The sequence below is a fragment of the Perognathus longimembris genome, chromosome 15 (assembly GCF_023159225.1).
Source record: "Perognathus longimembris pacificus isolate PPM17 chromosome 15, ASM2315922v1, whole genome shotgun sequence".
Classification (NCBI taxonomy): domain Eukaryota; kingdom Metazoa; phylum Chordata; class Mammalia; order Rodentia; family Heteromyidae; genus Perognathus; species Perognathus longimembris.
This window is the reverse complement of record NC_063175.1, coordinates 56,363,247-56,373,367: the sequence shown is the minus strand read 5'-3', so window position 1 is coordinate 56,373,367 and position 10,121 is coordinate 56,363,247. Positions and strand designations below refer to the sequence as shown.

The following is a 10,121-nucleotide window of genomic DNA, read 5'->3' as shown; positions in this document are numbered from 1 at the left end:
TCAGAAAGGGTCCCGAGCCCCAGGAAGGAATCGGGGAGCCCAGAATGGCGCTGAGCACGCGTCTGCTGGGTGAATGCGGGGGCCGGAGGGGCGCGGCCGCTTTCAGGGCTGTCTGCGGTGACGGGATGGGTGTGCACGCACGCGCGTGTGTGCGTGTGCGCGTGCGTGTGCGCGCTGTGTCCCAGTCCACCACCCGCCCGGCCGGGCCTCGCTCTTCCCAGGAGGAAAGTTTGGGGAGCAGGAGGCGCGGCTCCGGGGTGTGCGGGGCGCAGGCCGCCTCGTCCGCCCCGCGCCGATCCGTGCGCCCCTCTCCACGCGGGGAGGACGCCCGTGGGAACGGGCGGCGGGAACTCTCGGGGGAGGTGGCGGTCCCCACCTCCGCCCCTCAGCCCGCTGGGACTCGCTCCGGAGGGAGTCGGGGTTGGGGTGCGGAGGGGGTGCGGAGGGGGCTCTGTGGAGAGGTGGGCGCGGGGCCCGGCGCCGGCCGCCCTTCGGGAATCCCAGGTGCCGGGGCCGGGAACCGCCGTCCAGGAAGCGGCCGCGGGCGCAGCGAGGGCCTCGGGAGTCGGCGCGGGGCTGGGCTCGGGGGCGGTGCCCAAGGGAAGGAGGAGCGAGGAGGAGGCGGCGGGGGCCGGGGGGACGCGGGCGCCCGGAGCCCCGGAGCGGTGCGGACCCCGGCGGGGGCCCCGGCGGTCCACCACCCTCCCCGCCCGCCCCGCCCCCGCCCCGGCCCCTCCCCGCCCGGCGAGCGCTGGGGCGGCGCGGCGAGGGCCCGGGGCGCGCGCGGGGCGCGGGGCGCGGGCGCTGCCGGCGGGGCGGGCGGGCCATGGCGCGGGGCCGGGCGGCGCGGTGCGGGCGCTGCGGGCGCTGCGGGCGGCGCGCGCTCCTGGCCGCGGCCGCGTGGACGGCGGGCTGGGTGCTGGCGGCCGCGCTGGCTGCTCCGCGCGCGCCCCGGCGTCCTCTCCGAGCGCTGCTCCGACGAGAAGGGCCGGCGCATCCTGGACGCGCTGGTAGGTTCCCCCCCCCCCCCCGCGTCCGCGCGGCCCCCGCAACGCGCCCGTGGGCGCCTCGCCCCCGCCCTCGGGCCTGCGGGACCCGGCGGCGCTGCTTCCCACGCCGGGGACCGGGGGAGGGCCGCGCACGGGGGCCGGGGCGTGGGCCCCGCGGGGCGCGCGGGCGGCCCCTCCGCCGGCCTCGGCTCTTTGTCCCAGCACCCCGTCCCCCCCCACCCAGCCCGGCCGGTCCCCAACAAAGTTTTGCAGCTCGGTTCCCGGGCCCCGAGCTCAACCAGGCACCCGCAGCTGGCGGCGGCGGGGCTCCCGTCCAGCGGGGTCCCGGTCCCCGGCCCCCGGGCTCGCCTCCGTCCTGGGATCCCATCCCGGGGCGCCCGGCCATCCCCGCGTCGCCCAGCCCGAGAGGGCCGGCTGCTCCGGCGCCCGCCTCCCCGCGCTCCCAGTCCGTGGGAACGCAGGCCGGGGCGCGCAGGTGAGCGCGCGCACTGCGCAGCCCGCCCCGCGGCCCCCGCCCCGGCCCCGGCCCCGCGGCCCCCGTCCGGGCCCCGAGCCCCGTCCCCCGCGCCCCGCGCCCCACGCCCCGCGCCCCGGCCCCGGCCCCGGCCCCGCGCCCTCCGGTCGCAGGAGGCTCCGCCGAGCTCCGCGGCTTGTGCAGACTCCTGCCCGCCCTGGGCCTCATCACTCCGGGAGCTCGGTCATCTCCGGGTTGGCGCGGGTGGTGCCCGGCTGAGCTAAGATAGGCATCTGGGGGAGGAAATGCCAGGAAGAAGGCGGCCGCGCAACCCTGGCCTCGATTCCGTCCCCGATGGTGATTCCCTCGCTCAGAGAAGGACCAGTCCAAGCATTTGGTTTGAAAGACGATCTGTTTTCTAAGAAATCTCCAAGAAAGACGTGGGGAGTTTTCGGTCCAATTGCTTACATATGGGTGGGTTTTTTTTTTGAGACTGCAGTTATTAGAAACGAGGCAGCACGAAGATTTAAAAGTGAACCATCTTGAGCTGGGCGCTGGTGGCTCACGCCCGCCATCCTAGCTACTCTGGAGGCTGAGATCCGAGGATCCAGATTCAAAGTCAGACAGGGCGAGAAAGTCCATGAGCCTCATCCCCAGTCCATCACCAAGAAGCCGGAGAGGGGGCTGTTGCTGAAGTGGTAGAGACCAGCCTAGAGTAGAGGAGCTAAGGGACCGTGCCCAGGGCGGAAAGCCCAAGCCTCAGTATTGATTGCTCCCTCCCTCCCTCCCCCCTCTCCCCACCTTCTCTCTCCCACTTTCCCTCTTTCTCTCATGCACACGTGCACACACAAAGTAAATGATCTTCCAATGAATTTGGGGAAATTAAAGAAGCCGGACAGTTCACGTTTCCTCATGCAGACCCCTGTCATGTTGAGTTGGCACACCCGAGTCACCTCTGCCGGGCGGGCCCTGTTACACTCAGGCTCCACTAAGTTCTAAGCTTCTCCAGTTGCAGGGGCTCATAGAGGTTTTCTCAGTTAACCCCTCTAATTCTCTCTTTCACCTATAGAGATTTCCTTCCTTTATTTGGGGGGAGCTGAGCGATTAATTAAAGAGCAAAGACTTTTTTTTCCCTAGTATGCAGGACCTACATAAACAATTCATATAGCAATCTTTTAGATTAAATTTTTAAAAAGGAACGCTCCTTTTCATCTATTTACCTTTGGTCAGGCAGGGAGAGATCTAATGGCACTTAAATATAATTTAAGTAATTGATAATCATAACTTTCCCAGCATTCCAGGGTTGTAAATTAAAACCAATTTGTTTAGAAGCCTTGCCAATTCATCTTCAGTGACAGTCGTGCGGGATTGGTTTTCGTGTGACAGATAACCGGGGAGGTTGGCTCTGCCTCTGACAGTTCTCAGTGTTGACTGTTGCCCAAGAGAAACCCATTCAGATTCGGACATCCATCTCCCTGGTTTGTCTGGCGGGTTTTCTCAGGTGAGGCGGGTGTCAGCGTGTCACCCCGCTGGTCCCGGGTGATGTCATTCCTTCACCCAGTCGCCCGGCTCTCCCCAGGTATTCCTGCGCCCCGTGTGGCTCCCTCTCTGACCTCTGCGTTTCCGACGTGGGTAATGTGGCACCTGCACGGTAGTACCCCGGTTCCACTCTTACCCCAGACATTCTAAACTAGTGCAGGCTTCAATGCCACCACGGTCCCCAGAGTTCCGCCTGTGCTGGCCGGGCTGCCAAGCAGAGGTTGGCATTGTGGTTCCCAAAGACTGGAGCTGAATCGCGCCTCTGTGTCCGGCTCTCTCAGCACTTTTCATTCTGCCTGGCTTTCATCCTGCATAATAAAACGGGCTGTTAATTTCCTGACCGGCCTCCAGACGCTCATTAGCTTTCACTCTGAGTCCCAGAGTGCAGGAGAAAGCTGGAGCCAAAGGGCGGTTCTCTCTGGCAGAGCGGGGGGCCTGTGGGGAATGTTCTCCGTGGCGGCCCGGGATGGCAGGCTCCTGCCCGCCGCGGCGACGAAGCCGGATGTGTGCAGGTTCCCCCTCCTCCTCTGAGGGAGACAAGCACGCTTTACAGACCAGAGTCCCTGCCGGGGTCTGGTGCTGCCATCTGGAAGCAGAGGCAGGAGGCTCTCACGCTCCAGGCCGGCCTGGGCTGCACAGTGAACCCCAGGCTCCATCGAGCCATCCCCAGCCCTGGCCAAGCCACGTTCTGAGGGACGTGAGCCACCAGACCGGACCGGTCCACTTCCGCCGAGCTTTCCGGCGTGCGCTGCGACCGTGAGCGGCGGCCCTCTGCCCATCGATCGGCTGTGAGGCTGTTAGGCAGCCTCAGCCAGCTGCGGAGTTTGGCTATGCGTGGCCGTTAATGAGTTCAGCTTTCTCTGTGGGAAAAGAGCCTCTCTCCGTGGGAGAGCCCCTGTGGGGTGTCTGAGCCCTTGATGCCAACTCTGCCAGGCACTGGGCTTTTATTATGAATCCTTCTATTCTTTTCCTTTCACATAATCCCCTCACAGATGCTACAGTATGTTTGCTTTTACTATCCCCATTTGCAGATGGCAACACTGGGTCTCAGGGAGGCAAAGTGATTTACCCACCCTGCTTTCCAGTCTCTCAAAGGGGCGATCTGATCTGGACGTGGTGTGGTCTGGAGGTAGGGACCACGGGTATTAAGTGGCTCCTCTCACAATGAGAACTCGAAGCTGCAACTTACAGTGTACTCAACCCTTCTAGAGCGTGTTATTTTCCAAGCGACTCAAAAATAGCCCCCTCTGCCATTCAGAAGGCTCAGCCGCTCTGGGCTAGTCGGGCTGACGGGTTCGCTTTCCTAGTGTGAGTGCTCCCCGGGGAGCCGTTACCTGCTGGCGTCGGAATCCCCTCACGGGATAGGAATGGTGCCAAGGAACGTAGTGCTCCCTAAAAACAAAACACAAAGGGAAAGCCGGTCCTTTGGCATGACCTCCGAGACCTGCCAACAGTTTCCTAGACACGAGTGACAGGCTTTGTTCTTGTCTGAGAACCGTGCTGCAAACGGGAATGACAATGAGCAGGAGCCACAAAGAACACTTCTAGCAGAAGCTAGGACGGACTGGGACAGGGGACGCGTTTGTAGGCAAGCACACGTAGCCACGGGAAACGCAGACCTACCGCCGTTTAATTGAAAAGTGCGTGGGGTGAATGGCTAAGACCTCTTCACCCAGTTTGTGTGTAAATCCCATGCCTGTGGCTCCCTCGATGCACATCCATTGGGCGGGTTCCTGCAGCTGGTGGTTAGGAACACCCCGTAGTAGGAAAAAAGTGGACTTCACCCCAGGCATGGCGGCTCACATCTGGAAGCCCAGCGACTTGGGAGGTGGGATCCAGGAGGTGATACCTGCAGGCCAATGCAGGCAGAGAGCTTGAGAGACCCCTCTCAACCCACAGCTGGGGGCTGTGGTGTGCCCTGGTGAGCCCAGCCATGCCGGGAGCATGGGCAGGCGGATGGAGGTTGAGGCCAGCACTGTCAGAAAGTGAGACCCTGCCTCAGAAATCCCCTCAGTGGGGAGCACTGCAGGATTGCAGTGGCGCTAGAAGGCCCGCCACGGGGGTGCTCTCGGGGCCTGAGCACTGTGCCCCAGCTTTTATTTTCTGCTCCAAGCTCGTTAGTGCTCTGTCACTTGAGCCACAACTCTACTGCCAGTATTCTGGTGGTTTCAGCGGAGATCAGCGTCTTAGGGACTTTCCTGCTGGGGGTGGCTTTGAACCGTGATCCTCAGACCTCAGCCTCTTGAGTAGCTAGGATTACAGGCACGAGCCATTGGTACCCAGCCCTGAGGGTTTTTCATGACCTTTCAAGTTGCCCTATGCCTGTCAAGTTCGCTGTATCTGAGATCGCTGGATTCAGTCTTCCTGGAAGCGGCCATCGCGGGCCAGTGGGAACTGCCCGAGGTTTACGCAGCCGGGCTAGCCAGCTGGGGAGGTGGGTGCGTCTTCCCTTCTGCACGAGGACAAGAGCTGAAATGCCTAAAGCGTCCCCGCGAGAATGCCGGCAGTGGCAGCTCTGAAGTCAACCCCCTCGTACGGGCTTTTGGCGCATGCTTGATGTCACGTCCGTCGTCTGTGTGACAGATGAGGTACCCGGGCCGCTCACAACTGAGGTCCGGGCCTGGCCCCCCCCTGTGGTAGCCGGCAGGCCTACGCTCGCCTTGCTCACCACCCCCAGCAAGAAGTCAGCTGTGGGGGGGGCTCGCTTCCAAACCGCTCCGCAGATCCCCAGAAAAAACCCCGCACTGAGCCCTCCCGGCTCCCCCTCCCCGCGCCAGGGACTCTGGGCTCCAGGTCTCATCAGCTTTCTACCCCCTCCCCCCCACCCCCAGCATGGCTCTTTCACTTGCTTCTCCCTCCCCTCTCAATTCCGTCCTGTAGATCATTGTGGAGAGGGGAAGTAGGGGGGAAACGTCACCAGGAAAACCAACGGCACGCACTGTGGTGTGGCCCATCCTCACTCCCAGGTGCCCCCCTCCCGCCCTCCCCCCCCACGCCTCCCCCCCCTCTGCAGACTGTCCTGAAAGCTCTCGAAGAGCCCGGGCCCTGTTCCTCTGAGAGATGTGGTTGGCAGGAAGGGGCCTGGGCCTCCTCCAGGGCTGGGCGTCCACGGCCCTTTCCCTGACACCCGGGGGCCGGACGTGCTTGGAAATCAAGCTTTTTGGATGTTAGAAAGATAAAACGGCATTTGGGAAGCTGAGGCGGGGTCCTCGAGTTCTAGGCCCGTCCAGGCCTAGGGAGGTCCTGTCCCTAAACCCGCTCCACCCCCTGAAGAAACATCAGGTGCACACTCACACACACACACACACTCACACACACACTCACCACACACACACTGTGGTTTGCGTGTGGGGACAGCACCAGCCGTCACACGATTCTGCCCGCGCAGCGGGTGCGGATTCACCACCGAGCCAGACCCAGGCCGGCTGGCCCGTCTTTTTAGTCTTGTGTGGCACCGTGAGTGTAAACGAGTCATGAAAATGGGTCCTTTTCAGAGCCTTTGTGCTTATTCCAGGATGTGTATGTGTCTGAGCACTGAGGTGCACTTGGCAGCTTTCAGGAGCATCTGCGAATCTAGGTGGGGTTAGTAGAGCAGCCCTGGGGCAAGTCGCCCGCGCCGGAGGGGGCCAGACCCTGAGCATTCCGGAGCTATGTGCCGAGGCGCGGTGCGTGCTGTTCCTTCCTCCCTTGCAGGATTGACAGGCAGGACAGTCTTCTTTCTCAGGGAATTGTGGGGTGAGGGCTGCCTGCTCTCCCCTCCCCATCCCCCCTCCCCCGTGCTCTATGCTAATGCCCCCATGCCAATGGAGAGAAGTTCCTCATCAAAGGCTCCTGGGTGACCCTTCTCTGCCACTGGAATAGAGAGCTCAGTCCCCCCCTCTTCCTGAATGTCCTGGTCCGACATCAGGAGCCCCCGGGTCCTTCCTCTCAACACCCAAAGGCTAGAGTTGCTGGCTGTGCAGGCCTGCCCTGTCCACGGTGGACACAGCAAGCTCGGGGGGGTTCTGGGGAGGCCGGGCTGCGCCTGGGCCCCAGGTCCGGGCTGTGTACAGGGCTTCCCTGGGCTTGCTAAGGGCTCTGGGAAAGAGCTCCAATGTGGCAGGCATTGCTTGTGATTGTGACGTCTGCTGCTCCTCCCTCCTCGTCTTCCTCCCCGTCTTCCTCCTCCTCCTCTCCCTTCCTCCTCTTCCTCCTCCTCCCTTCTTCCTCCTCCCCCTCCTCCTCCCCCTCCTCCTCCTCCCCTCCCCCCTCCTCCCCTCCCTCCTCCTCTTCCCCCTCCCTCCTCCTCCTCTTCTTCCTCCTCCTCCTTTCCCCTCCTCCTCCTCCTCCCCCTCCCCCTCCCCCCTCCCTCCCTCCCCCCTCCCCCCTCCCCCTCCCTTCCTCCTCCCCCTCCCCCTCCCCCTCCCTTCCTCCTCCTCCCCCCTCCCTTCCTCCTCCTCCCCCTCCCCCCTCCTCCTCCTCCCCCTCCCTTCCTCCTCCTCCCCCTCCCCCCCTCCTCCTCCTCCCCCTCCCTCCTCCTCCCTTCCGCCTCCTCCCCCTCCCCCCCCTCCCCCTCCCCTCCCTTTCCTCCTCCCCTCCCCCTCCCCCTCCCTTCCTCCTCCTCCCCTCCCCCTCCTCCCCCTCCCCCTCCTCCTCCTCCTCCCCCCTCCCCCTCCTCCTCCTCCTCCCCCCTCCTCTTCCTTGGGGGAGCATGCTTGCTGGTGTTCAGCCCCCCCCAGGCGGTGTTGGAAGGCTCCCACGGGTGTCTGGCTGGGGACCTGCCCGCCCCCACGACCCGCCGTTGGTGTCTGGAGGGGGGCTGGGGTGGCGGGGGGGGCCGGGCGGTGTTGGAAGGCTCCCGCGGGTGTCTGGAGGGGGCCGGGGGTGGCGGGTGGGCCGTCGGTGTCTGGAGGTGGCGGGTGGCCGTCGGTGTCTGGAGGGGGCGGGGGTGGCGGGGTGGCCGGGGTGGCGGTGGCGGCCCGCGGTGACGCCGGGCCCCCTCCCTCCCTCCCTCCCTCCCTCCCTCCCTCCCCCCCCTGCAGTGCGGGGACTACCGCGGCGGCTGGCTGGCGGGCTCGCTGTGCGCGGACCTGTGCGAGGCGGGGCGGACTGCGGTTCGAGCGCTGCCTGTCGTCGGAGCGCGGGAAGAAGGTGCCTGCAGGCGCGGTGGCGCTGGGCGGCCCGTGGTGCTCAAGTCCACGCGCGCGGCCTTCTCCAGCTTCCCGGCGCTGGGCGCGCTGGGCGCGGACGCGGCGGGGCGCGGCGGCCCGGGCGGCGCCTCGGAGCCGAGCTGCTCCTGCGGGTGGCGGGCGAGGTGCGCGGCGCCCTGGGCCTGCCGCCGTCGGCGGGGCGCGCGGGGCGGCGCGGGGGGCGGGCGGCCCGGCGGGGCGGCCGGGGCCCCGGCTGGCGGCGGCAGCTGGCCAGCGCCTGGTCGCTGCTGCAGCAGGAGGAGTTCGTGTACCTGAGCCTGCTGCAGGGCCTCAGCCGCCACGTGCTGCCCGTGCTCGGCTCCTGCGGCCACTTCTACGCCGTCGAGTTCCTGGCGCCCTTCCCGCTGGGCGCCGCCGGACCCCCGGGGGCGCGGGCCCGGGCCGCCGGCCGCATCGCCCTCAGCTTCCTCGACATGGTGGGCCACCTTCGACCGCGACCTTCGCCCACCGCCTCCACCTCTGCGACATCAAGCCCGAGAACTTCGCCGTCAGGAGCGACTTCACGGTGAGAGGCGGGGGGTGGGGGGGTGGGGGGGTGGGGGGGGGGAGGGAGGGAGGGAAGCCGGACCACTGACACAACTCACCCAGTCATGCAGGTTCAGCCATCACAGGATGGTGTGTGGTATGGGGGGGGGGGTCAGTGGAGAGGGGACAGGCCACCAAGCGGGGGACATGGGGCGGTGGGGGAGGGAGAGGCCCGCCACTTGTGTGCCTCGCCACAGCCGGTGACACTAACGAGCCGCCGGGGACGTTTGTCCCAGCGGCCTGGCCTGGGGTGGGTGCCCTTCGTAAACACCTGCCCGTGCACGAGGCCCTGGGCCGCCTGGGCCCCGTGGAGGGCGGTGGGGGAAGCTCCCGCGGGCACGGCTCCTGGTCCCCGACAGCGCTGTGCCCGCGTGGGGCTGCCCACCCGGGTTGTGCCGCGGCGTCTCGGGCGCAGGAGGCCCGGCACAAATCCTCTGTGACTCTCGCCCTCCGCCGGGCTCCAGCGGGCGCCGGGCCTCTGCCCTGCTACCCGAGAACGTCCGGTTCTCGGGATGTACTGCAGAACGACCAGATCCGGACGCGGGGCTCATGCGGTCTGTGCTTTCAAACCCGCTACCTCCCGGCCAGGTGTGCTCAGACGAGCCTGTCCTGCCAGCTTGCGAGGCCGAGGAAGGAGGATTCTGAGTTTGGGGTTAGCCTGGGCTACACAGCAAGAGCCTGTCTTTAAGAAAGTGGGGGGAGAGGGGGTACTGACTGGGTGTTCCCCTGGCACCTGCTCAAGTTTGATAAAGGCTCACCCAGAGACTCAGCAGGTGGCTCTGCCTCCAGCCTGGGGCTCTGAGCTGCGGTAGAGTCGGGGCGTCCAGGTGAGAGGCGACAATGAGTCTCCCACTTGGCTGCCAGCCAGGTGCCCTGCGGGCGTTGGAGTTTTTCCAGTGGTTGGTTGCAGATGGAGGTAGGATTTGAATCAAAGTGACCCTGACTCTAGGGTCACGCACCGCTTTGTGTCCAGATGCGTTCCTACTCCAGCTAAGGAAGGTGGGCGAGGAATAGGAAATGACTCTGGCTTTCTGTTGGGTGTCGGGGGGAAGCTGAGGAAGACGATGGGAGGTAGACTATGCAGGCCCAATCTCATTCCACATGCCTCGTTACTGTTCTTGTTTTAGGCACACAGAGGTGGCGATTCATTCTTTCCAGGGCATGTAATACTCCTCTAGGAGTGGAGAGGAAAGCCGTCAGAAATGGGACCATCTAGGAGCGAAGGGGCGGCTGGGGAGATTGCCAGAAGGTGTATAAGGAGAGAAGGGTCTTCCAGCCCCAACAAGAAATGATAGGTAGTGGTCTCATCAGCATAACCCACCGTTCATTTTCGGCATACTCACCAGGCTAAAATAATGGAATTAGTTTATTTTTGGCGAAATAACAATAACAATGACAGATTGC

General features: G+C 64.7%; 1 protein-coding gene across 1 annotated transcript in view; it reads left to right on the top strand.

Annotated features, from left to right (window-relative positions):
- Nucleotides 1-826: 826 nt before the first annotated feature.
- Nucleotides 827-10,121, top strand: part of Dipk1c (divergent protein kinase domain 1C) — a 22,513-nt gene continuing 13,218 nt past the window's right edge. The window contains 8 exon segments of the mRNA XM_048363289.1: nucleotides 827-934; nucleotides 936-1,010; nucleotides 8,025-8,090; nucleotides 8,092-8,136; nucleotides 8,138-8,155; nucleotides 8,157-8,264; nucleotides 8,267-8,620; nucleotides 8,623-8,697. Of these exon segments, the coding sequence (XP_048219246.1) occupies nucleotides 827-934; nucleotides 936-1,010; nucleotides 8,025-8,090; nucleotides 8,092-8,136; nucleotides 8,138-8,155; nucleotides 8,157-8,264; nucleotides 8,267-8,620; nucleotides 8,623-8,697 (849 nt within the window).